The 27,998-nt window shown below is 44.4% G+C and overlaps 3 protein-coding genes across 9 annotated transcripts in view; all 3 read left to right on the forward strand.

The window, feature by feature from the left end:
• Positions 1-27,998, forward strand: part of LOC132781523 (immunoglobulin lambda-1 light chain-like) — a 224,553-nt gene that overhangs the window by 143,156 nt on the left and 53,399 nt on the right. The gene's annotated exons all lie outside the window — the stretch shown is intronic.
• The window catches only part of LOC132781637 (immunoglobulin lambda-1 light chain-like), a 123,809-nt gene that overhangs the window by 48,233 nt on the left and 47,578 nt on the right, over positions 1-27,998 (forward strand). The gene's annotated exons all lie outside the window — the stretch shown is intronic.
• Positions 278-27,923, forward strand: LOC132781509 (uncharacterized). The gene is made up of 4 exons (XM_067473400.1): positions 278-323; positions 411-736; positions 27,077-27,194; positions 27,565-27,923. Exons 1-4 carry the CDS (start codon positions 278-280, stop codon positions 27,921-27,923), a joined length of 849 nt encoding a protein of 282 aa, XP_067329501.1.

Consider the following 27,998-nt stretch of genomic DNA (forward strand, 5'->3'; position numbering starts at 1 on the left):
TTTCTACACTGAAAAGAATACCATTTCTCAGGGATATTATTTTCTATGCAGAAAAAGCTGTTATGCATGCAAATTGGCTCCGTTGTGAACATGGTCACTTCCCCATTTCATTTTCCTAAGTGGGAGGAGCATAGTAGGGTTTGCACAGTGTTGTGAAAACAAATGATTTGAATGTGAAGGTTATCAATGAATATAAAAAGGGACCACTGTTGAATGGGTGAGATCTGAAGCAGAACCCATTTTCCTTTCTGCGTAAATCTCTTAAGGTTTACCCATGATGGTGTGGATCTCACTCCTGGTAGCCCTCCTCAATTATTGCCTAGGTATGACCAAGAGAGGAATCTCCGAGTGGTGTCGTTTCACCAAATACTACTGGAGTTTCATTGTGTTATGCTTTCTTTTCTTTGTAGGCTCCTCAGCTGGCTATGTGCTCACCCAACCATCATCGATATCAATTCAAATAGAACAAAATGGTCAAATCACTTGTTCGGGGAATAACATTGGGGGCAAGAGTGTTCACTGGTACCAACAGAAACCTGGCAAAGCCCCTGTTCTTATTATATACAGTGATAGCAATCGACCCTCGGGGAGCTCGGAACGATTCTCTGGTACCAACTCTGGCAACACAGCCACCTTAAGCATCTCCCGGGCCCAAGCAGAAGACGAGGCAGATTATTACTGCCAGGTATGGGACACCAGCAGCAAACAGCACACAGTACTTGAAGCAGAGGGGGAAGTGAGACCCAAACCTTCTGCTATAAAATGAGTATAGTGTATGTATATGTGCTGCACACCGCCAATATTATCTCATGGTGACCTGCAATGAACTCAGCTTGACTATGCATTACAGGCAGTACCCAAGTTATGAACAATACAGGTTCTGTAGGTTTGTTCTTATATATATATATATATTGAAATTGTACTTGTTACATATTTGAAAGATAGGGGAGAAAAAGACTTAAAAGATAGATAGAGGCATAGGTAGGGACAATAGGGGGAGGCAAGAGTGGGGGGGGGGGAGGAGGGATAAAGAGTGTGGCAGGAAAAAAAAAGAGTGTGAAAGTTTAAAAATCACGAGCATGAAGATTGAGGAGTTCTTCTTCGTTCGGTCTGACTTCCTGGTGTTGTTGAAGAGGATTCCTTTTCTTTCTTTCTTTCTTTCATATAAAGTTCCTCTTCTTATTTTCATCATATTCCTTCTTGGCAGTATTTCTCTCTTTCTTTCTTTCTATCCATTCCATCCAAAGTACTCATTTATTAATGTCCAGTCCGTTTCTTTTTCCAAAAGTCCTTTACATTTCTGTATTAAATAGCTTAATCTGTCCATATTTCTTATATCTATAAGATTGGCTTCCCATTCTTCTACGTCCGGTGTCTCCTTCTTTCTCCATTTTTTGGCAAAACATATTCTTGCCGCAGTCACGGCTAAGAATAAAAGCTTGTCTATATTTTGATCGGCTTTCTCCTCTGTAAGACCTAGCAAGAAAATTTCCGATTTCAGTGGAATATTTATCTTCAATATTTTCTGTAGTTTTTCCTGTATTTTTTCCCAATAGATTTTGGCTTTACTACAGTGCCACCACATGTGGTAATATGATCCTTCTATTTCCCCACATTTCCAGCATTTTGTGTTAAGGTTTTTGTAATACATTCCTAATTTCTTTGGCTTCATATGCCATCTGTAAAACATTTTCAACCAATTTTCCGTCAAATTATATGCCTTTATATGTTTCAGTTTCTTGGTCCATATTTTTTCCCATTCTATTAGTGATATCGATCTCCCGACATTTCTTGCCCATCTTACCATCCCGTCTTTAACTCTTTCTTCTTCTGTGCTCCAGTCAAGTAGTCTTTTATATGTTATTGAAATCGTTTTTCTTTGTGATTTAATTATTTTATCCCAGGTATTCTCTTCCGTCATGAATCCTAATTCTTTATCCTTGTTGTAATACTCTTGTATCTGTCTGTATTGGAGCCATGTCATGTTTGTATAATCTTATTTTATTTTCTGTTGCGTTTTCAGTTGGTATCTCCCTTCTACCTTTTCAAAAACTTCTTTATAATTGGGCCATTTCCTCCATCCCACTTCTTGTCTTTGGCAAGCTTCCATAGGTGAGACCCAAAGTGGAATCCGATTGTATATTCTATTTTTGTATTTCTCCCATGGTTTTATGATGGCCGCCCTAATAAAATGATTCCTAAATTTTTTCTCTACTTTTTTCTTTTCGTACCAGATATAGGCGTGCCACCCCCTTCTCAAATCGTATCCCTCTAATTCTAACAATTTTTCATTTTTTAATTTGATCCAATCAAAAAGCCAGGTTAATGCACATGCCTCCGCATATAGTCTTAGATCTGGCATGGCTAGCCCCCCTCTTTTTTTTTCATCTGTCATACTCTTGAAATTTATTCTGGGTTTTTTATTTTGCCAAATAAAATTTTTAATATCTTTATTCCACTCTTTAATTCCTTTCTGATTTCTTATAATTGGTAGGTTCTGAAATAAAAACAACATCTTCGGTAGAATATTCATCTTGATGCTTGCTATTCTGCCCAGTAACGACAACTTCAAGTTTTTCCACTTCTCTAAGTCCTTCCTTATTTCCTTCCATTTCCCAATGTAGTTATTTTGTAAAAGTTGTGCATTCTTCAGTGTTATGGTGATTCCCAAGTATTTTAATTTTGGTACTATTTTTATGTTCCATTTTTCTTTAATCTTTTCTATGTTCTTCTTTGGTATATTTTTTGTTATTGCCTCAGTTTTTTCCAGATTTAGTTTGAAGCCCGCTAGACTGCCAAATTCGTTGATTGTCTCTAGCCATTTCCCTAAATTCTTATTCGGTTCTTCAATGATGCAAATAATGTCGTCTGCGAATGCTCGACATTTATATGTATTATTTCTAATTTTTGCCCGTTTTAGCTCTTCCGTTTCTCAAATCGTTTCTAATAATACTTCCAATGTTAGTATAAAAATTAGCGGGGAGAGGGGGCATCCCTGTCTTGTTCCTTTCTTTATTTCTATTGGTTTACTTTCATTTCTATTAATCGCAATCTTAGCCTGTTGATTCTTATAAATAGCCTCAATTGAATTCTGAAAATAAAAACCCATATCCATTTCTTTAATTAATAATTTTTAAAAATTCCAATTGATATTATCAAATGCCTTTTCGGCATCTAAAGCCAAGAACATGACTTCTTTTTGAATGTTTTTTTTTCGTAATATTCTATTAGGTTGATAACAGTTCTCACATTTTCTCTTTGGTGTCGATTAGGTAAAAATCCTGCCTATTCTTCTTTTATTCTTTTGGATAACACAGTTTTTAGTCTCTCGGCTAGTATGCTACTAAATAGTTTATAATCAATGTTTAGTAACGAAATTGGTCTATAGTTTTTAATTTCTTCTAAATTTTTGTTTTCTTTTGGGATCATACAGATCGCTGCTTGTTTCCAAGTATTCTCTGGTTTTCCCTAATTTCATTCATGACCCTCTTCAGTATTGGTATTAACATTTCCTGTAGAGACTTATAATATATGGCTGTTAGCCCGTCCGGTCCAGGGACTTTATTCCCCTTCAGATTATTGATCGCCAATGTTATCTCTTTTTCTGATATCTCTTTATTTAGGGTTTCTCTGCCCTCTTCTGTTATCCTTTGGATTTTCCTTTTTCCTAAATATTTTAGAATATCTTCCTTCTTAATTTGTTCGTCTTGGTATAATTTTTTGTAAAATTTTTCAAATTGTTTTCTTATTTCTGTTTCTTGGGTGTATACTTTCTCATTCTCTCTTATTTTTGTTATATAGCTTTTTTCTTCCTTCCTTGTTAACTTCAGTGCTAGCCATCTCCCTGGCTTATTTGCATTTTGGAAATGGTCTGCTTTGATGAACTTCAATTGTTTTGCTTTTTCCTCTAGTTCTAGGTATTCTCTTCTCTTCTGCAATAGCCTTATCTTTTTGGCCGTTTCTTTGTTTTTTGGGTCTCTTTTTAGTTTTTTCTCTTCTTTTTCAATTTCATCCATCGTTTCTTTTATTTTTCTTGTTTTCTCTTTCTTCTTCTGCGATGCCTGTTGTATGAAGTGTCCTCTTACCACCGCCTTGCTTGCTTCCCAGGTTTCATTCAAACTGTTAGAGCCTTTGATGTATAGTGGCCCTAAGGTCACCATACATCAATATGATTTATGCAAGTGTTGCCCCTCTCCCATTCAAGGCTTCATTCTGAGTGATACAAGGATGGGGTGGCCCCTTCCAATAAAAATACATTAGTTGACATACAACCAATGGAGCACAAAGGAAAGCCAGAATGTTGTGTCGCACACCAAGGGACTGGCATGCCTTGCCTTTAAGTATCTCTCAAGTAACACTGACCAATCAGATTGGACGGGATTGAAACGGGGCTGGAGCACTGACGTTCCGCATCTTCAGTTAAGACTGATATAAAGTTGCAGCGACCCCAAACATCGCACAGTTGCTTCCTTGACTGTACAGGATTCCAGATTGCTTTGCCATGTTTCAATTTTTCTTTCTAAATCTTTTAACTATGTGGTGCACAGGTAGGAGGAGCGGGCACACTGGTCAACACCAGCAAGGCTACACAGGGTGCCACCAGTGTAACCATTTATTTGCTTGCTTCCTCTCTAGGTGCCGATTCTCAGCCTGTGCTGTCTCAACCCCCGCTGGCCTCCATGTCACTAGGTTCCACTGTCAAACTCTCCTGTGCGTGGAGCAGTGGGTTCGTTGTCACCGGATACCATATGGCTTGGTACCAGCAGAAGCCTGGACATTCTCTGCGGTTCCTTTTACAGTATCTCTCAGATACCAGCAAGGGCCAAGGAGCTGGGGTTCCTTCTCGTTTCTCTGGATCCAAAGACCCATTGAGCAATACTGGCTATCTAACCATCACAGGAGTCCTGGCAGAAGACGAGGCTGATTATTACTGTGGAACATTCCATGCCAATAGTAATACGTGCCTCAGTAATGTGCTCTGAGGGGGAAGTAATACAATAAACTGTACTCTTTTTTCTCAAGGGAATCTGAACCGGCTTCGAGCTATTCAACAAGAGGTGGACACCTGCGCAGAAGATAGAATAATGTTTACTGCAAATCCCACCATTTGGGGGAGCACTTGGTCTATACTAGAGAGTCATACAACCTAGCTGAGATGAAAAAGCAGCAGTGGCATATGTTGTTGTGTGCCTTCAAGTCGTGTCTGACATATGACAACCCTAAGGCAAATCTATCCCAGGGCTTTCTTGGTAAGATGTGTTCAGAAGTAGGCTTTGCTTTACTGAGACCAAGAGACTTGGTGACTTTCCATGATCCAAACCTTGGTCTCCAGAGCTGTAGTCCTATGCTCAAAACCACTGCACCATGCTGGCTCTCGAGCCGTTATGTCTAACATCATTTCATGTTTTGAAAATGAAAACGCATGAAGATTTCTAAAGAAGGCTGAATGGGCCCCACCCTCATTTTTCCCCCTCCACTCACCATCCCTATTGCTGCATTTCAATGCATAGATTTTCTCTAGGGATGTCATTCTTCACTAGGTTTCTTCTCAAAGGAAGCAACAAGTAATTTTAGCCTTTGTCTTCTTGCCACAAGCACATCTTGTCAAGATTATTCACTATTTGGGGCTTATTCGGCACAGCATTCACTTTTCATTTCAGCCCACGGAACCTGCGTTGTCAGTGCCAAAAATAATAGTTCCAGATAAATCCGAACTGTGGAGAGTCTTCAAAAAAAACTTTAAACGAGTTTCTCATGGTGAGGAGAAAAATGGCAAAGTCATCATCATCATTCTGAATAAAAATTAAATAAATTAAATACAATTGTTCATTCTTACTAGGGCAACCAAATGTATGAAGATGTGACTCCCTAGCAAAGGATCAAGGGAGCTTCCAGAATATTCTATTTTTTAAGGACATTCAAGTGATTTACCCACTAGAAACTGGATATATAAACACTTTGCACAACATCACAGCGAAAAGTGTCTGTGACCTGAAACCATGTACTTGAGAGCATTCTCTATAAGGCACAATTCACTATGCTGAAATTATATACTTGCTTACTATAAATTATCAACACCTTAAAGAAAACACCCATTTTCCTTTAATTTTCAAATTTGCCCAGATTACAATGTTCATTATGGATTTGAAGATTCTTTCCCGTTCCTACACTGTAGGCAGGCATGTAGCCGGGGGGGGGGGGGGGGGGGGGCTTGGGGGGCTTCAGCCACCCCCGAAATTCTCATGGTGGGCCGCAAGAAGGCCTTACTGGTACATTATTTAAACTGTTATGTTTATTCATATCATGATCTGATCACCATGCTCAATATATCCCATATGCATGGGGGTATTGGGGTAACAATACAAAAGGTTTGCTAGTGTAGACCCTCTTTCACTCAGACTCAGCCCCCCCCCTGAACCAAACTCAGCCCCCCACCCCGAAACAAAATCCTGGCTACGGGCCTGACTGTAGGGAGCTCAATAGCCGGAACGGAAGCGATTGTAGATTTTAGAAGTACGTCTTCATTGTACATCAGGCTGTACATTCAGTTGATGTAGACAGAAGGATCATGAAACTTGGGGTCAAGCCCTATCGACCAATCAGCCTCCTTAAACTATCAGCAAGCTATATGCTAGACATCTACAATGGAAACTCCAAGATTGGTTGGAACAAGAAAGCATATTAGCTGAGGAGCAAGCTGGATTCAGGGAAGGTCGATCCACCATAGACCAGTGCCTAGTGCTGCAACACCTTGTGGAAAATATTCCTCCCAAAACATAACCTCACTATATGCTGCTTTTATTGACTTTAAAGCAGCATTTGATTTCATCTCGCGAGTTAAACTTTGGGAAAAACTGAAGAGTTCTAGAATTGATTGCCGTCTATTATATCTAATACGCCAACTTCATGAAAAGACCACACTCAAAGTAAGATGCAACCCACAGGGCCACCTCACTGAGGCTGTTGAAACATGCAAGGGTGTCAAGCAAGGCTGCATCCTGGCCCCTTTGCTGTTCAATTTCTATATAAACTCCATAGTGGACCAGCTTCAAAACATGGACTTCCATCCCCCAAAGCTGGTGGGAAGACACATCTCTATCCTGCTTTATGCAGATGATGCTGCTGTGCTCTCTAGAACACCCATTGGGCTCAAAAGAGCTCTGAGAGCATTAATACAACATTGCAACACAGATCAGCAACACAGATCACAGATCAGCTCCAACTTAATTACAATAAAACCAAAATCATGGCTTTCGCTAATAGGCCCAAGACTTACTCTTGGAGCATAGATGGTCATAAAATTGAACAAGTTACATCCTTCAAATAGGTGTAGTTTTCCAATCTAATGGTAGCAGAAGAGCTCATGGGGATCAAGTAGCCAACACCGTGCAGGGGAACTCAATTGCCATTTTAAAATATCTTAAGACAAGAGGGGGCCACTTCACACAGGCAGCGCTCAAGCTGTTTGAAGCCAAGTCATTAGCCCAACTCTTGTATGGTGCTCAGCTGGGCCCCTTCCCCAGTTTTGCCCCATTAGAGGTGGTTCAGTCCAAGTTTCTGAGATCGGCCTTGCAGGTCCCTAAATGCGTTTCTAATGCCATCCTGCGACTAGAGATGGGCTTTATGAGAGTGGAGGCCAGGGTGTGGGTGGCCATACTCAACCTCTGGCTCAGACTGTCCCGTGCACCCCTTGGCCTTGCCCCACTAACCATGGAGGATGACTTCCAATCCACATGGAAGCAGGCGGTAGCATCCAAAATCTCCTCGTTGGGATTTTCTCCAGGTCTACTATTAGCTATGGATTACAATCAAACCAAAGCACTTATTAAACAACGTATCACAGACACAGAGCGCCAACTAGATCTGGCCTCGGCTCCAACCTTCCTTATCAGTGAAGACAGCAGATACCTTGCCTCCCCTATGGCATATTTAACAAACTTAGAGGTTCCTATTCATCGAAGGGCTTTCACCCTGGCCCGATGCCACGCTCTCCCATCAGCTGTACTCGAAGGCCGCTACCGGAAGATCCCTTTCCCAGAGAGACTCTGCCCCTGTGACTCGGATCATGTAGAAACAATAGAACATGTGCTCCTTCAGTGCCCGTTCTGCAGGGATATCCATTCCAGGCTTATCTTACCTCTGATAGACAAGCACCCAGGCCATTCAGGACAATTTTATACCTCCCTGCTACTGGCAGATACTAATTCAGCTACAACATACAATGTCGCAAAGTTCTGTGCAGCAGCATACAAAATCCGCCAGGGAATGACTAGTTCCAAAAGTCAACTGTGTGTCCAGTAATCTTCCCTGAATCTACAATTTGGTGATGGATCTGGGCATTGTATGTTTTTACTAGGCCTGGGTAACAACGGAAAAATTTGTTTCTAAAATCGATTTGTATTTGGGGTTTTTTTTTGTTTCGATATTTAAAATAATTACAAAATTTTCCTTTTAAAAAGTTCGATATTTACGAAATTTCGTAAATGGTAAAAATTTAACGAATCGATTTCCAAAACAATAACGAATCGATTCGTTAATGGCGGACGCGACCGCAAAATACGCTAAAAAACCTCCAAAACCTTCTGAAGCTTCCCTCTCCCTCTGTTGTTGACTGTTGGTGTGATATTATAATTTTTTTTCACTAATTAAACCATAAAACTGTCCCAGACATGCGGAAATAATAACGAAACGACCTCAAAACAATAACGAAACGAATACAATATCGAAATACGAAGCATTTACAAAACGTTTTTGAAAATTCGTTTTTTTTAATAATTGCTCCAGAATGGTTCGTTATCGTTTTGTAATTGAAAAAATTAACGAATTATTAACGAATTACGAATTAACGAAACGGAACCGCCCAGCCCTAGTTTTTACCCTGTTTCCCCTTCTGCTCCCTCACCCATATTGTGCTTTTAGTAGTTATATTTATATTTTTAATGTACCAAACATGCCAGGTTTGTATGGAAATGTGACTCTATTTCCTGTGCTGGTCAATGACCGAAATAAATGATTTGATTTGTTGTTGTGTGCCTTCAAGTCATCTCCTAAGACCAAATCACTTAGACCAGCGGTTCTCAAACTGTGCTCCTTGGAGCCCTTGGCTCTGTGAAGCATAGTCAGGGGCTCTGTGCTTCCTTGCTCCTCCTCCTCCCCCTCCAAGTGCACGGCAGTGGGGAAAGAGGCACTGGTCAGCTGGTTGCTCTCCTACTGCTGAAGTGCCGGAAGCGACAGTGTGTTCTACACTGTAAAATTAATACAGTTAGACACCACTTTTACTGCCCTGGCTCAATGCCATGCTCACCATTCTCAAGCATAATCAGTAACGTCTTGGTTTGACTTCTGGAACTAAAGCCATGTCTGCTCTGGCCCTTGGAGTTATGTCACCTTGGGTCTCTGCTTTTTATCCTACCTCACCATATTCTTGTATGATCACCAGGACCAATCAGATTAGAGCATGGAGGTGGAGCAAAGATGTCCCACCACAGTGGCAGGAGCCATATGAAGGGCAAGACCTGAAGCGATCCGATGGTTGTGGCATTTTTTCCTTCCCTTGGTAGGACCACCTATCCTATTTTGATCATGTTCTGGTCTCCTATCATCAGTCTGCTAATGCTGTGGGGCTCAGGTGAGAAAAGGTTCGATACACATGGAAAAGCTGCTGATGAGAGTTGAATGTGACAATGTCTCTACTCTTTTTCTCCCTCAGGAGCAAATGCTCAGCGTGTTCTGTCTCAGCCTCAGTTGGCCTCTGTATCATTGGGCGGCACTGTGAAAGTCTCTTGTTCCTTGGACAGGGGTGCCAGTATCAGCGACTACATAGTCTCCTGGTACCAACGGAAGTCAGGAAGCAGCCCAAGGTATCTCCTCCAATATAAATCAGACACAGAGAAGGACCATGGGCCTGGGGTCCCCCTTCGCTTCTCTGCCTCCAAAGACTTACCCAGCAACACTGGCTATTTAAGCATTGCGGGAGCCCTAGCAGAAGACGAGGCAGAGTATTACTGTGTCATTTGGCGCTCCTATCTCACAGTGACACAGGCAAACAGGGAAGTCAGACAATAACTCACTTCTCATCTTGAGAAAGTCTAAACCCTTTGTGCCTGATTTGAATGCCCCATAATTGTTAAGCTCTAGGGAGATTCCTCCCCTTCACCTTAAAGCTTGGGAAAAGAGGCATCATGAGGCACCCATTTGTGGACTACTTCTTTCTCCTCCGTTTCCTCCTCTGGAGAACCTTGAGATTCCTAGATAAAATATTTTAATCAAATCTTGGAATAACCAAATCTGCAATAGTTAGTCAACCCTACAAATGTGGCGGGTCAACTGTCTGTCTACATAATGGTTGCAGCACTGCTCCAACTGACTTTTTGTTCCTTTGATGCCATGATTTTGTCCCTAGCTTAGCAGCCTAGGTCCATAATCCAGAGATTCCTTAACTTTTCTCTAAATGGAAATGAGTTGTCCAAAGTTTCAGCGATATAGAAGGCCAACACAGTTGCAGATAATGTTGGACAGTGTGTTTAAAAATCACAACATGTCTACAATGTATTGGATTGGTTTATGCATTATATGAATTTCATCACTGTGGACTTTATCACACAAAGCAGACAAAACTGCATTGCAGCTGCACCTTCAGCTTTTGTGAAAGTCCCTATCATACAAGACCGTGTAGTGGTCTGCATTCTTCCCCTATGAATCTCCCATCCCTAGATATTAGGCATGTAGGATCCATTAAAAAGTACTGTATATACTCGAGTATAAGCCTAGTTTTTCAACCGCTTTTTTAGGCTGAATAAGCTCCCCTAGGCTTATACTCAAGTCAAGGTTATTTATTATTTTACTCTGTAATTAGTATCATTTTATTACATTTATTATTTTACTATATTTATTATTATTACATGTACATTATTTTACACTATTATTATTTTATTACATTTATTATTTTACTCTATTTATTATTAGTAGTAGTACATTTATTATTTTACTCTATTATTATTATTACATTTATTTTACTTTATTATTGTTATTATTTTACATGTATTATTTTACTCTATTATTTTTACATTTATTATTTTACACTATTTATTATTATTATTATTACTTTTATTATTTTATTTATTTATTTATTTTATTTTATTTGGTATGCTTGTATACCGCCAATATCTCAGCCTGCGCGGCGACTCATTGCGGTTTACAACATGTTAAAATATACAATGTTAAAAAATACAATTCACTTAAGCATATAAAAATTAAAATTTAGAATACATACAAAAAACATATGCAGTATTGGGCCACCAATACAGATCGGGACATCTCATAGTTAAAATCGTCATCCAATTCGTTGTCTTGATTGCTAATCCATGGTCAGATAAAACAACACGACGAGGGTCAATTGAAGACTTGCTCAAACATCCAGGTTTTTAGTTTTTTCCTAAATGCCATTAGCGAGGTCGCTGATCTTAATTCGGTAGGGAGGGCATTCCAAAGCCGGGGGGCCACCGCAGAAAAGGCCCTATCTCTCGTTCCCACGAGCCGCACCTGTGAAGCAGGTGGGATGGAGAGAAGGGCTTCTCCTGAAGATCTAAGGGTCCTGGTGGGCTGATAGGCCGAGATACGTTCGGATAGGTATGTAGGGCCAGAACCGTTTAGGGCTTTAAAGGTCAAAACCAGCACTTTGAATTGGGCTCGGTAGCTAATCGGTAGCCAGTGAAGCTGGTACAGCAGAGGAGTTGTGTGCTCCCTGCGCCCTGCTCCTGTTAATACCATGGCTGCCGCCCGTTGGACTAGTTGGAGCTTCCGGGCCGTCTTCAAAGGCAACCCCACGTAGAGAGCGTTGCAGTAATCAAGACGGGATGTAACCAGAGCGTGGACTACCGTGGCCAAGTCAGACTTCCCAAGGTACGGTCGCAGTTGGCGCACGAGTCTTAACTGTGCGAATGCTCCCCTGGTCACCGCCGAAACCTGGGGCTCCAGGCTCAGCGATGAGTCCAGGATCACACCCAAACTGCGAACCTGTGTCTTCAGGGGGAGTGCGACCCCGTCTAACACAGGCTGTAACCCTATACCCTGTTCGGCCTTGCGACTGACCAGGAGCACCTCTGTCTTGTCTGGATTCAATTTCAATTTGTTCGCCCCCATCCAGACCGTCACAGCGGCCAAGCACCGGTTCAGGACCTCGACAGCCTCCTTAGTAGCGGGTGGGAAGGAGTGACAGAGCTGGACATCATCTGCGTACAGATGACACCGCACCCCGAAACTCCGGATGATCTCGCCCAGCGGCTTCATGTAGATGTTGAACAACATGGGGGACAGTATTGAACCCTGAGGAACCCCACAAAACAAAGGTTGTGGGGTAGAACAGGAGTCCCCCAGTGACACCTTCTGAGACCGACCCTCGAGGAATGACCGGAGCCACTGCAGAGCAGTACCTCCGAGACCCATTCCCGCGAGGCGTCCCAGAAGGATACCGTGGTCGACGGTATCGAAGGCCGCTGAGAGGTCGAGTAGCACCAACAGGGACACACTCCCCCTGTCGAGCTCCCGACGGAGATCATCCACTAAGGCGACCAAGGCTGTCTCGGTACCATGTCCCGGCCTAAAGCCAGACTGTGCCGGATCTAGATAATCCGTGTCTACCAAGAATGCCTGGAGTTGTGAGGCCACCACACGTTCCATGACTTTGCCCAAAAAGGGAAGATTGGAAACAGGCCGATAGTTTACCAATTGAGTGGGGTCCAGTGATGGCTTCTTCAACAGCGGTTTTATTACAGCTTGCTTTAAGCTGGCTGGAAAAATGCCTTCCCGAAGGGAGGCATTAACCACCACCTTAACCCACTCAGCCAATCCCCCTCTGGCCTCCTTTAGAAGCCAGGATGGGCAGGGGTCTAGGATGCATGTGGTAGCTCTCATTCCTCCAAGCACCTTGTCCACATCCTCGGTTTGAACCAATTGAAATGAATCCATCAAAATCGGACAAGCAGATGCTCGTGTTACATCCTCAGAGACTGCCGTTAATGCGGCGTCCAGTCCAGAGCGGATCAAGGCGACTTTGTCTGCAAAGAACCGAGCAAAAGCTTCACAGCGAGCAGCCGAGTCATCAGGGCACCCATCCTGAGTGGTGGGTTTTAAAAGGCCTCTGACAACTCGGAACAGTTCAGCCGGACGGTTCTTTGCAGACGCAATAGTGGCCGCGAAGAAAGTTTTCTTAGCGGCTCTTATTGCCGCGGCATATGACCTTAAAAAGGCCACAAACCGTGTTCGGTTTGACTCGCTTGGATCCGAACGCCACACGCTCTCTAGTTCCCTCTTCTTTCGCTTCAACACCGCCAGCTCCTCAGTAAACCAAGGGGCCGGTTTAGATCGGCTACTTAAGAGGGGACGTTCTGGAGCGATCGTGTCTATTGCCCTAGTCATCTCCCCATTCCAGAGAGCGACCAGGGCATCAACAGGATCACCAACCGCGGTGGCGGGAAAATCCCCAAGAGCCGTCAGGAATCCTTCCGGATCCATAAGCCTCCTGGGGCGGACCAATTTAATAGGTCCTCCACCTCTGCGGAGGTTAGGGGGCGCAGTAAGTCTAAAGCTGACCAGGAAGTGGTCGGTCCATGGCAACGGAGAGATGGATAACTCCTCAACACCGCCACCTTCCTCCCATCCCTGACAGAAAACCAAGTCCAATGTATGTCCAGCACTGTGGGTGGGGCCAGATACTTGTTGGGACAGACCCATGGTCGCCATGGTAGACATGAAGTCCTGAGCCGCTCCCGTTAGGGCAGCCTCAGCATGGACATTGAAGTCCCCCAGCACAAGCAGCCGCTGGGACTCCAATGCCAGGTCCGAGACTACCCCCGCTAGCTCAGGTAGGGAGACTGTAGTGCAGCGAGGTGGACGGTACACTAGCAGAATCCCTAATCTGTCCCGGTCACCCACCCTCAGGTGGACGCATTCAAAATTTGTTGACTGCGGGATGGGGGTCCTGGTCAGAGGAATAGAATCTCTATAGACTACTGCAACCCCGCCTCCCCGCCCTCCGGATCTCGGTTGATGCTGCACAGAGAACCCGGGTGGACAAAGCTGGGTCAGATTTACACCTCCAGCTTCGTCCAGCCAGGTCTCCGTGATGCACGCCAGATCTGCCCGCTCATCCAAGATTAAATCCTGGATGACAGTTGTTTTGCCGTTGACAGATCTGGCGTTCAACAGCACCACTTTCAATCCCGAGGGACCGCCATCCTGGTTACACCTACTTACCGTATCAGGAGACCGATTTGGGATTACTAAAGTTGTTCCGCGTTCCCTAGGCCGAATTAAAGGCCTCCTTTTCCCGTATCTCCCCTTCCCCACCACGACTTCTATGGGGGCTCCTCGGTTAACGGAAGCCTCTCCCTCCTCCATGACGCTTTTGGTGCTTATATTAATAAGCCAAGGATCGTTATGGTTTGGATACCATGTTATAATTGCATTTTGCCATAGCTTATCCTTCCAAGTGTTCTTCAGTCCCGTTAAGCTATATTCAAGATCCCTCGCACTATTCCATTTATCCTTACCCACATATACAATTAGCAGCCAAGTCAATAGCTGCCAGGGAGCAGATGGAAGCATGGGTGGTAGAAGTTACACACAGTTAGAGCAGGGATTACGCTGTTAAATTACGGATGGTGTTTTAACACAATACAATTGACAACAATATAAATGCGATGGCTTAATAACCCAAGGTGTTAACTAAAATGCGTCATTTTACTCTATTATTATTGGAAGGAAACGTAAGCACATTTACATTGAAGAAGGTCAGAATAATGGTTTAATCAGAGTTGGAAAGTCTTATCTTAAATTACAGTTTTATGTAAAGATTCAAAAACATTTCACCTACGGATGCCTCAATTACTGTAATATTATTGGTATCTATTTTTATTTTGAAATTTACCAGTAGCTGCTGCATTTCCCACCCTCGGCTTATATTTGAGTCGATGTGTTTTCCCAGTTTTTTGTGGTAAAATTAGGTGCCTCAGCTTACATTTGGGTGATTTTTGCTATTTTAATTGTTTCAATGTTTTAATGTTTTAGTGTGATTTAGAAATATGATGTTTTAATGACGGTCTGTAATATTGATGTTGGAAACCGGCCCGAGTCCCTCGAATGGAGGTGAGAAGACTGGTATACAAAGCTACCAAATAAATAAATAAATTATACTCAAGTATATACGGTACTTACAAAACTGGGGGGGGGGGGGGCTTTACTACTATTGGGAAACTTCTGGGGCTCCTATCTCCCTCATTTTTAAAGCTATTGAAGTTAAACTTGCTACAATGGTTGAACACATTTACTACTATTAGCTCACCAAATTCCAGAGCAAATTTTCAAAGTTTTTATAAACAACATTTAAAAAAAAACTATAAGAGCTAGCTCCTTGAATTTTCCATCCAGTGATACAAGATAACAGGGGATAATTCCCCCCAGCTTTCTAAATACTCATACATCTACTAATTTTAGGGAATTTTTAAAAAGTTGAGACAAAAACAATTATCCCCCCCCAAAAAAGGACAAGAATCCCCTTGAATGTCTGTCACAAAACCACATAACTTCAATTTAGCACAGATTTATACTGTTACTTACTTTAGTCCTCTTTGCTGATTAAATAATTTTATTTATTACTAGCTTGGGGACCTGGCACTTCCCGGGTTATTTGAGAAAGGAATTGTTTATCAAGGTTTGTCTTTATCAGTTATTTATATGGCTCACAGTGGTCTCAGGAAGTTAGTGAAGGTACTGCGAGTCCCATAATTTGTGATCCATCCTCCTCCAAACTCCACCAGGATGGAGAGTGGGTCATGGGGGCTCTGTGTGCCAAGTTTGGTCTTGATCAGTCATTGGATGAGGGTCGCAGTGCTCTCAGAATGTGAGTGATGGTACTGCAAGTCCCATCATCCATAGTCTGTTCTCCTCCAAACCTCACCAGAATGTTGAGTTGCCCATGGGGGCTCTCTGTGTGCCACGTTTGGTCTTGATCGGTCATTAGATGAGGGTTGCAGCAGTCTTGAGAAGGGAGTGGAGGTACTTGAAGTCCCATCATCCATGGTCTGTCCTCAAAAGTACACCAGGATGTAGATTGGGTCATGGGGGCTCTGTGTGTCAAGTTTGGTCTTGATCAGTCATTGGTGAGGGTCTTAGTGGTCTCAGGAAGTGAGTGAAGTTACTGCAAGTCCCATCATACATCTCCAAATTCTTCCAAACTGCACCAGGATGTAGACTGGGTCATGCGGGCTCTTTGTTTGAATTGTGGTCCTGATCCATCATTGTTGGCAGTTGTAATGGTCTCAGGAAGGGAGTGCAGGTATTGCAAGTCCCATCGTCCATGGTGCATCCTCCTCCAAACCGCACCATGATTTAGAGTGCGTCATGGAAACTCTGTGTTCCAAGTTTGGTCTTTATCAGTAATTGGATGAGGGTTGCAGTGGTCTCAGGAATTGAGCGAAGGTACTGCAAGTCCCATCATCCATGGTCTATCCCCGGCCAAACCACACCAGGGCGTAAAGTGGGTCATGAGGCTCTGTGTGCAAAGTCTGGTCTTGATCAGTCATTGGAAGAAGGTCACAGCGGTCTCAGAAAGTGAGTGATGGTACTGCAAGTCCCATCATCCGTGGTCCATCCTCCTCCAAACTGCAGTAGGATGTAGAGTGAGTGAAGGTACTGCAAATCCCTCAGGCCTTTTCCTTTCTCTTCTCATCCACTTGAGAATGTTAAAATGTTTTGTGTGTGTGTGTGTGTGTCAGAAGCGACTTGAGAAACTGCAAGCCGTTTCTGGTGTGAGAGAATTGGCCATCTGCAAGGACTTTGGCCAGGGGGTGTCAGGATGTTTTGATCTTTTACCATCCTTGTGGGAAGCTTCTCTCATGTCCCCACATGAGAAGCTTGCGCTCTCCTCAGATTCGAACCTGCAACCTGTGGGTCTTCAGTCCTCCCAGTACAGGGGTTTAACCCTCTGCGCCACCAGGGGCTCCTGTTGATGCTGGCCAATCAGAAACCATATGCAAATTTCCTTTCCCCTTTCAGCCACTTGAGAATGCTGGAATGTTTTGGCTGACCAATCAGAGACCATATGCAAATTGTACCACAGTGGCAGCCAACCAGAAGGCTGCCACATACACCTACGTCCGCATACATACATATATACATACATACACTGACTTTTATTATATACTAGCTTGGGGAGCTGGCGCTGCCTGGGTTATTTGAGAAAGTGGGTAATGGCGGTTCTGTATGCCAAGTTTGGTCTTTATTGGTCATTGGATGACAGTTGCATTGTTTTCAGGAAGTGAGTGAAGGTACTTGAAGGTACTATATCCTCCAAACAGCAGCAGGATATAGAGTTGGTAATGGGGGCTCTGTGTGCCAAGTTTGGTTTTGATCAATTATTGGATGAGGGTCGCAGTGGTTTCAGAAAGTGAGTGAAGGTACTGCAAGTCCCATCATCCATGGTCCATCCTCCTCCAAACTGCAGTAGGATGTAGTAGGTCATGGGGCTCTGTGTGCCAAGTTTGGTCTTGATCGGACATTAATGAGGGTTGCAGCAGTCTTGGGAAGGGAGTGGAAGTACTTGAAGTCCCATCATCCATAGTCTGTGTCCTCGAAAGTGCACCAGGATGTAGAGTGGGTCATGGGGACTCTGTGTGCCAAGTTTGGTCTTGATCAGTCATTGGCGAGGGTCTCCGTGGTCTCAGGAAGTGAGTGAAGTGACTGCAAGTCCCATCATGCATTGTCAAATTCTTCCAAACCACACCAGGATGTAGGTACACATGCGGGCTCTCTGTGTAAATTGTGGTCCTGATCCATCATTGTTGGCAGTTGTAATGATCTTAAGAAGGGAGTGCAGGTATTGCAAGACCCATCGTCCATGGTGCATCCTCCTCCAAACTGCACCAGGATGTAGAGTGTGTCATGGAGACTCAGTATGCCAAGTTTGGTCTTTATCAGTAATTGGATGAGGGTTGCAGTGGTCTCAAGATTTGAGCAAAGGTACTGCAAGTCCCATAATCCATGGTCCATCCCCGGCCAAACCACACCAGGACGTAAAGTGGGTCATGAGAGGTCTATGTGCCAAGTTTGGTCCTGATCAGTCAATGGATGCGGTTAACAGCGGTCTCAGAATGTGAGTGATGGTACTGCAAGTCCCATCATCCATCGTCTGTCCTCCTCCAGACAGCATCGTGATGTAGAGTGGGTCATGGGGGCTCTGTGTGCCAAGTTTGGTCTGTATTGGTAATTTTCTGACTCAGCCCACTCTGGCCTTTTCCTTTCCTCTCTTTGTCATCTCGGAATCTTGGAATTGAGGCCAGCCAATCAGAGACCATATGTAAATTTCCTTCTCTCATGTCTCCCTTTCTGTCATGAACCCTTTTCTCCACTAGGGGCTCCTGTTGCAGCTGGCCAATCAGAGACCATATGCAAATAGCACCACAGTGGCAGCCAATCAGAAAGCTGGCACATACCCGGTCGCACCGCCGCATACTAACTTTGACTTTTATTGTATGTATGTATGTATAGATAGATAGATATAGATATATATTAGACTGAGTCTAAAAGACGGTTGTAGCAGCCAGCTCCCATTTGGATCCTTCAGCCCTCATTTGGGTCCTGAGCAGCATTGCATTCTGTAAAATGTAGTTTATGGCAGAGCCTGTTGCATTCTCTGCCACTGGGCACCTCACCTTTAGAAACTACATTTAAGACGTCTGTATTCTCAGTCTCCTTGTAGTCCCACCTCCAGCCTTTCTTATGGCGATCATGGGGCCAAATTGGTTTTTAAAGCACTTTATGTTCTCTTGGCTTTACCAGAGTTGCTTAATGGTGCTTACTGGTTATACTGAAAATTAAACTGACCTTGGGAGATATCCAAACGTTACAGAACATTAAACAAAATGATTGGTGAGTGTTTCAATTTCTAAATCCCCCCACCTTTCCTACATGTTTCAAATGTCATTTCGTATGCATGAATTTAACAAATTTGATTTGAAATACGAATTAAAAATGAAGTTTTGCACACCTCTACTAGCTATTAACAGGTAAAACGTATCAGTACTTCACAATCCCCAATATTCCTGTTCTCTACCTTGATGCAATGGGTCCTTTCCTCTTCTGTGTTGGCATTCCACAGTCAAATGGCATCAGTGGTTAGGATTCTTATCCTCTCCCCTCCTCCTCCTCACTATTCCCAGACTGACTGTTTTGCTTTGATTTTACACTACAGTATATATTTACCCTTTCTGTTTGCTTGCTGGAAGTTTGCAATTGCGTCAAAATAGAAATAATAACAAAAATGAAGGAACTGCAGTAGTGCAGGAAGGTGAAGTTATGAGGGAGGAGGGGAGGAAATACAACTGTGAAGCTGTGTATTAGCAAATCAGCACAATTCCATTAATGTAGAGAGGGGTGATAATGAAGAAGTTCAATGCAGTTCTGCACCCACAATCAACAATAATGCAACTGTAGTGGAACTGCAGGTTGGTGTGATAAAGTCTTACTACATTAAGTCATTGCTAAGATTTATTATTATTATTATTATTATTATTATTATTATTACACTTTTATCTCAAAAGTGTATCCAAAGCGGCTATTTCAAATGAAGCACACACTGTTACTGAAACACACTTATTTATTTACTATATTTATACCCTGCCCTTCTCACACCACAGGGGACTCAGAGCGGCTTACAGTAGGCAACAATCAATGCCGCACAAACATATATAAAATGAAGTAAACATATATATTAAAACAAAACACCTAAAATCAATATAAAACCAATTCTTAAAAACCACATAATCCAAAATCAAAGCCCGGGGCCATTCCAGTCATCATTGCACTATTCCGTATTTACTTCTTGTCCAAAAGCTTGGTCCCACAGCCACATTTTTAGTTTCTTTCTGAAGGTCAGGAGCGAGGAGGCTGATCTGATTTCACTGGGAAGGTAGTTCCTCAGGCAAGGTGTCACCACTGAGAAGGCCCTGTCTCTCGTCCCCACCAGTTGCACCTGCGAAGGAGGGAGGACCGAGAGCAGGGCCTCTCCAGATGATCTTAATGTCCGAGATGGTTCTTAGGGGGAAGATACATTTGAACAGGTAAGCTGGGCTGGAACCATTTAGGTCTTTATAGGCTAAAGCCAGCACTTTGAATTGTGCTCAGTAGCAGACTGGGAGCCAGTGGGGTTGGTGCAGCAGGGGAGTTGTATGCTCCCTGTACGCAGTAGTCTATTTGGGATGTAACAAGAGTGTGGACTACCATGGCCAAGTCTGACTTACCAAGGTATGGCTCACAAGTTTTAATTGTGCAAAAGCTCCCCTGGCCACTGCCAAGATCTGGGATCCCAGGTTTAGTGATGAATCCAGGAGAACTCTCAAGCTGCGAACCTGTGACTTCAGGGGGAGTGTAACTCCATCCAGCACAGGTTGTAACCCTATACCCTGTTCGTCCTTTCAACTGACCAGGAGTACCGTCTTGTCTGGATTTAATTTCAATTTGTTCACCCTCATCCAGACCATCACAGCTGCCAAGCACTGGTTCAGGACCTGAACAGCCTCCTTAGCAGCAGGTGGAGAGGAGTACTATAATTGTACATCATTTGCATATAAATGACATCCAACTCCAAAACTTCGGATGATCTCTCCCAGCAGCTTCATGTAGATGTTAAACAACATGGGGGACAATACAAGCCTTTGTCCTGTGGGGCTGAGCAGATGTCCCCAAGCAACACTTTCTGAGAGTGACCCACCAGGAAGGACCGGAGCCACTGTAAAATAGTGCCTCCAAACCCCATTCCAGCAAGGCATCCCTTAAGGATACTATGGTCTATGGTATCGAAGGCCACTGAGAGGTCCAAGAAAACCAACAGGGACACACTCCCCCTATCCAGTTCTCTGCGTAGACTATCCACTAACGTGACTAAGGCTGTTTCAGTTCTGTGTTCCAACCTAAAGCCAGACTGCGACGGGTCCAGATAATCAGTTTCCTCCAAGAACAGTTGGAGTTGCAAGGCCACCACACATTCCAGGACATTGCTCAGAAAGGGGAGATTGGAAACTGGCCGAAAGTTGTTCAATTGAGTGGGGTCCACACACACCCATAACTGAAGTAACACCAACACAATGTAAACTGAAACATCATTTAAATCTGTGAGTGCATGTTTGTCAGACACAATTTTCTTTAACTGCCTATATTGTCATAAGAACCAATCGGATTACAGAACTTCAAAATGTAGGCGGAGCTCAGATGTCCCACCTCCATAAACAGGGAGAGTATAAATAACAAGCATTGGAGTGAATTTTGGTGTTCCTAGACCAGCTTTTCTTCACGGTTGGGTCCCTGAATTCCTCCACCATGGTTTGGGCTCTCTTTCTTAGCCTTTTGGTGATATGCTACACAGGTGGGCTTTACTCTTTGGCCAAATGACTGCTAAGTCGATTTGTATGAGGGCTGCTACAATCTCTCTCTTCTTATTTTCAGGTTCAAAGGCCCAGCGACCAGTAATATCTCAGCTGGCCTCAGTCTCGGTGTCACTAGCAAACACAGCAAAAATCCCCTGTGACATGCGCAGTGGCTTGAGCATTGGTAGCTACTGGGTTCGCTGGTATCAACAAAAGCCTGGGACTGCCCCACGATTTCTCTTGGAGTATTATTCAGAGTCTAGCAAGAACTATGGCTCTGGGATCCCATCTCGTTTCTTTGGTTCCAAAGATACATCCAGTAACTCCTGCTATTTAAACATTGGTGGAGTTCTGGCAGAAGATGAAGCTGACTATTATTGTGCAGTGTGGCATAACAGTGAGTGTCACGGTGGTGCAGCCCAATGCAGAAGTGAGACAAGAATCTCCTCTTTTCTTCCTCAAAGAGATCTTCATGTATGGCCAGGTTAGGCAACTGGGCTCCTCCAGATGTCTGCAACAACAACTTCTATGTTCCGTGACAGTATTGGCTGGGGCTGATGGGAGTCATAGTACAAAACATCCAGAGGCCACTAGTTGCCATTAGTATATACACATTTCTGAGAACAACAAAACAATTCAACATTATTGATATATTTAGGCAAAAAAAATTGAAATGTGCAAACACAGCAATATGTGTGAAAGAGATCTGGGAGTCTGAGTGGACTGCAAGCTGAGCATGAGTCAACAGTGTGATGTAGCAGTTTTTAAAAGCCAATGCAATTCTAGGCTGCATCAATAGGAGCATAGTATCAAGATAAAGTGAAGTCTTAGTCCCACTCTCTTCTGCTTTGGTCAGACCTCAACTGGAATAACCATGTCTAGTTCTGCTCATCACAATTCAAGAAGGATATGGACAAGGTGGAAGATGCCCAGAGAAAAAGGGTCAAAATGGTCAAAGGTCTGAAAACCATGAATCCCTATGAAGAGCAGCTCAGAGAGCTGATATATTTAGCTTGGAGAAGAGAAGGCGAAGAGAAGACATGAGAGCCATGTTACATGTTTGAAAGGGGGCCACAAGCTTATTTCCAGCCACCCTCTGAGTCCCCCCTAGGGGGTGAGAAGGGCGAGGTAGAAATTACTGAAATAAATAAATAAATAAATAAATAAATAAATAAATATTTCCTCCTGCTCTAGAGACTAAGACATGGAGCAAAAGAGGGTGGTGATGAATCATAAAGATATTGGTGAGATGTGATGAACCAGACTCCCTCACCATGGATTTTGTCTTCTGAATTATCCAATAAGGATGAGGAACAAGAGTAGTTGATCAGTGTACAGCCAACCAGTTTGTCCATTCAACCTAGTGTCTTCTCTGCCCTCTTGTTGAGATCCTGATGCCTCCATTGGGTGGACAGGATCGCTATCCTGCTGCCAGGTGAACTGCGGTATCTGTGTTTATCACAATGGACTTCTTGCCAAGATCTATAAACCACACATAAGCCCCAATATCATCAACTCACCAATGCCAAGGTACGTTGCCACTATTGCGTCTGCAAGAAACCGTCCGGCGGAGTTGTTTCGGATTGTCAGAGGTCTTTTAACTCCCCCTACTTCAGGCGGGAGCCCTGACAATTCGGCCACGCGCTGTGAAGCATTTGCTCGGTTCTTTGCAGACAAAGTCGCTTTGATCCGTTCTGAGCTGGACGCCACATTAAATGCAGTCTCCGTGGATGTGACACAAGCACCTGCTTGTCCTATTTTGATGGATTCTTTTCAGTTTGTGAAGCCCGAGGATGTGGACAAGATACTTGGAGGAATGAGGCCCACCACGTCCATCCTAGACCCCTGCCCATCCTGGCTTCTGAAAGAAGCCAGAGGGGGATTGGCTGAGTGGGTAACGGTGGTGGTTAATGCCTCCCTTCGGGAAGGCAAGATTCCAGCGAGCCTAAAACAGGCTATTATAAAGCCACTGTTGAAGAAACCATCACTGGACCCCACCAAATTTGACAACTTTCGGCCTGTTTCCAATCTTCCCTTCTTGGGCAAAGTCATGGAAAGCGTGGTGGCCTCACAACTCCAGGTATTCTTGAGAGACACGGATTATCTGGATTCGGCACAGTCTGGTTTCAGACCGGGACATGGTACCGAGACGGTCTTGGTCGCCTTAGTGGATGATCTCCGCCGGGAGCTAGACAGGGGGAGTGTGTCCCTGTTGGTGCTCCTGGACCTCTCAGCGGCCTTCGATACCGTCGACCACGGTATTCTTCTGGGACGCCTTGCGGAGATGGGTCTTGGGGGCACTGCTTTGCAGTGGCTCCAGTCATTTCTGGAGGGCCGTACCCAGAAGGTGTTATTGGGGGACTCCTGTTCAACACCACAGCCTTTGACCTGTGGGGTTCCTCGGGGCTCCATACTGTCCCCCATGCTGTTTAACATCTACATGAAGCCGCTGGGTGAGATCATCCGGAGTTTCGGGGTGCGGTGTCACCTGTACGCAGATGACGTCCAACTCTGTCACTCCTTCCCACCTGCTACTAAGGAGGCTGTCGAAGTCCTGAACCGGTGCCTGGCCGCTGTAACGGTCTGGATGAGGGCGAACAAACTGAAATTAAATCCAGACAAGACAGAGGTACTCCTGGTCAGTCGCAAGGCCGAGCAGGGTATAGGGTTACAGCCTGTGCTGGATGGGGTCGCACTCCCCTTGACGGCGCAGGTTCGCAGCTTGGGTGTGACCCTGGATTCATCGCTGAGCCTGGATCCCCAGGTTTCAGCGGTGACCAGGGGAGCATTTGCACAGCTTAGGCTCGTGCGCCAGCTGCGCCCGTATCTTGGGAAGTCTGACTTGGAGACGGCCCGGAAGCTTCAGCTAGTCCAGCGCGCGGCAGCCATGTTGTTAACTGGAGCGGGACGCAGGGAGCATACAACGCCCTTGTTGTCCCAGCTCCACTGGCTGCCGATTTGCTACCGGGCCCAATTTAAGGTGCTGGTGTTATCCTACAAAGCCCTAAACGGTTCCGGCCCAAAATACCTTGCAGACCGCATCTCGGCCTACGAGCCCACGAGGACCTTGAGATCATCTGGGGAGGCCCTTCTCTCGGTCCCGCCTGCCTCACAGGCACGTCTGGCGGGGACAAGAGAGCGGGCCTTCTCGGTGGTGGCCCCCTGGCTATGGAACTCCCTCCCTGCTGAAATCAGACAGGCGCCCTCCCTTATGGCCTTCCGTAAGGGCCTGAAAACATGGCTCTTCGAGAAGGCCTTCAATTGAGTGCTATGTTATCGGAATGACGACCGGAATGGACTACGACTATGAGATTGATTATGACCCCAAAATAAGACGAAGCGGATTTTTAGCTTAATTAGATGTTTGTATTAGTAAGATGTTGTGTTGTGGTCTTGACTCTTTGTAAATTGTTGTTTTTTCTATGTTTTGTACACCGCCACGAGTCGCCCTAGGGCTGAGAGCGGCGGTTAACAAGTGCAAATAATAAATAAATAATAAATAAATAAATAAATAAACCCATGTTTGACTGCTATCTTTTTTGTTGGAGGCCTTTTACCTTGACCACTGAACCTGCTGGGAAGTATAACATAGAAACATAGGAAGGACCATACTGGATCAAAGCAAAGGCCCATCTAGTCCAACATTGTGTCCACACAGTGCCCAACAAGTTGCCTATAGGATAGGAAGACAATCCTACTCTTCAAGTCACATTGGGCAGCAAGTGGCATCCAAAGACCCATTGACTCTAATGGTGTTCTTCTCTTCTTGGGTATAGAGGAACTTGCTGAGCCATCTCAAATGAGGTTGAATTTAATTTTGAAGCCTATTTGAAGGGCTAGAACACAATCAGCATTTTTTTTCCAAAATGTGCCTTGAAAGAATTTGTCTCATGAGGGAGAAATAAAAGGAAAGCAACACCTTTGTTCATCCTTCGCCCACAAGCCTTCTTCTTTCAGTATGTTGGTGAAGTGGAAATTCTGCCGTACCTTAATGATTGCTACTTGCTCACCCTTAACCAAGCTTGGACACCTGCAGAGGACCGAGGGCCAGATCAACTACACCCCAGAGTATTGAAGGAACTAGCGGAAGTCATTTCGGAACCATTGGCAACCATCTTTGAGAGTTCTTGGAGAACGGGAGAAGTTCCAGCAGATTGGAGGAGGGCCAATGTGGTCCCAATCTTCAAGAAGGGAAAAAAGGACGACCCAAACAACTACCGTCCGGTCAGCCTCACGTCGATACCGGGCAAGATTCTGGAAAAGATTGTTAAGGAAGCGGTCTGCAAACACTTAGAAACAAATGCAGTCATCGCTAATAGTCAACATGGATTTATCAAAAACAAGTCATGCCAGACTAATCTGATCTCTTTCTTCGATAGAGCTACAAGCTGGGTAGATGCGGGGAATGCCGTGGATGTAGCGTACCTGGATTTCAGTAAGGCCTTCGACAAGGTCCCCCATGACCTTCTGGCAAGGAAACTAGTCCAATGTGGGCTAGGCAAAACTACGGTGAGGTGGATCTGTAATTGGTTAAGTGGACGAACACAGAGAGTACTCACTAATGCTTCCTCTTCATCTTGGAAAGAAGTGACGAGCGGAGTGCCGCAGGGTTCCGTACTGGGCCCGGTCCTGTTCAACATCTTTATTAATGACTTAGATGAAGGGCTAGAAGGCATGATCATCAAGTTTGCAGACGACACCAAATTGGGAGGGATAGCCAATACTCCAGAGGACAGGAGCAGAATTCAAAACGATCTTGACAGATTAGAGAGATGGGCCAAAACTAACAAAATGAAGTTCAACAGTGACAAATGCAAGATACTCCACTTTGGCAGAAAAAATGAAATGCAAAGATACAGAATGGGTGACGCCTGGCTCGAGAGCAGTACGTGTGAAAAAGATCTTGGAGTCCTCGTGGACAACAAGTTAAACATGAGCCAACAATGTGATGTGGCGGCAAAAAAAGCCAATGGGATTTTGGCCTGCATCAATAGGAGCATAGTGTCTAGATCTAGGGAAGTCATGCTACCCCTCTATTCTGCTTTGGTTAGACCACATCTGGAATATTGTGTCCAATTCTGGGCACCACAATTCAAGAGAGATATTGACAAGCTGGAATGTGTCCAGAGGAGAGCGACTAAAATGATCAAGGGTCTGGAGAACAAGCCCTATGAGGAGCGGCTTAGGGAACTGGGCATGTTTAGCCTGAAGAAGAGAAGGCTGAGAGGAGATATGATAGCCATGTATAAATATGTGAGAGGAAGCCACAGGGAGGAGGGAGCAAGCTTGTTTTCTGCTTCCTTGGAGACTAGGACGCGGAACAATGGCTTCAAACTACAAGAGAGGAGATTCCATCTGAACATTAGGAAGAACTTCCTGACTGTGAGAGCCGTTCAGCAGTGGAACTCTCTGCCCCGGAGTGTGGTGGAGGCTCCTTCTTTGGAAGCTTTTAAGCAGAGGCTGGATGGCCATCTGTCAGGGGTGATTTGAATGCAATATTCCTGCTTCTTGGCAGGGGGTTGGACTGGATGGCCCATGAGGTCTCTTCCAACTCTTTGATTCTATGATTCTATGATTCTATGAGGAAGGAACAACAACTGCCTTCGAAAGGGAAATGATTTGAATACTGGGGCTGGGTTACAAACCCCACATCTTTTAAGAACAAAGCCATGGGGAGGGGGATCAGACTGGAATTTTCAACACCTTCTGAAGGACCAGCCACCCAGATTCTCATCATGCTTTGGATCTCCCTCCTCACCCTCTTTGCTTACTGCTCAGGTACATTCAGCAATGTGAAATAAGTCATTTCAAAAATGATTGCTTTACAATGAAGAACTGCAACCATCCCAATCTGGAAGGGAATTCCCAATTATTGCTCTACTGTCCCACTTCTCTCATGTCCTCGTTTCTTTCTCCTCTTCCCACTTTCCTTCTTTATCGCCAGCAGAACAGAACAGAGGAGAGGGTGAGATCTCATCCTTTCCAATTGGCTCAGGGAAGATTAAACTGTCTCTCATAGTTGACCTTGTTCTTCTTCTTTCATCCCTTTTGCCATCTTGACCACATTCGGCAGCACACTCTCAGCTATGAAAGATTGAGGTGGGAGGTATGAGAACTCTGACTGATTTTGAAATACTTCCTTCCACAGGCTCCTTGGGCCAATATGTGGTCTCCCAGCCACCATCTGCATCTGTCTCTCTGGGGCAAAATGGCCAATTCACTTGCTTAGGGGACGGCATCGGTAGCAAGTATGTGCATTGGTACCAACAGAAACCTGGCAAGGCCCCTGTCCTCATTATATATAAAGATAGCGAACGGCCCTCAGAGATCTCGGACCGATTCTCTGGCACCAACTCTGGCAACACAGCCACCTTAAGCATAACCCAGGCCCAAACAGAAGACGAGGCAGATTATTACTGTCAGGTATGGGACAGCAGCAGCAAACAGCACACAGTACTTGAAGCAGAGAGGGAAGTAAGACAGAAACCTGCAATGAACTCAACTTGACTATTGTATTCAACTCATGTATGAGGTGGCTTCATTTACAAGTCAGGAGAGGGGGAAGAGTGACCAAGACCTCCT

This window comes from Anolis sagrei, chromosome X (genome assembly GCF_037176765.1).
Source record: "Anolis sagrei isolate rAnoSag1 chromosome X, rAnoSag1.mat, whole genome shotgun sequence".
NCBI classification, from domain to species: Eukaryota; Metazoa; Chordata; class Lepidosauria; order Squamata; family Dactyloidae; genus Anolis; species Anolis sagrei.

Bases quoted from the DNA above. Each gene is read 5' to 3' on its own strand.
- LOC132781509 (XM_067473400.1), top strand. From the start codon at position 278: ATGGTGTGGATCTCACTCCTGGTAGCCCTCCTCAATTATTGCCTAG. The intron at 324-410 runs GTATGACCAAGA...TTTTCTTTGTAG, and splicing joins CCTCCTCAATTATTGCCTAG to GCTCCTCAGCTGGCTATGTG. The intron at 27,195-27,564 runs GTACATTCAGCA...TTCCTTCCACAG, and splicing joins CCTCTTTGCTTACTGCTCAG to GCTCCTTGGGCCAATATGTG.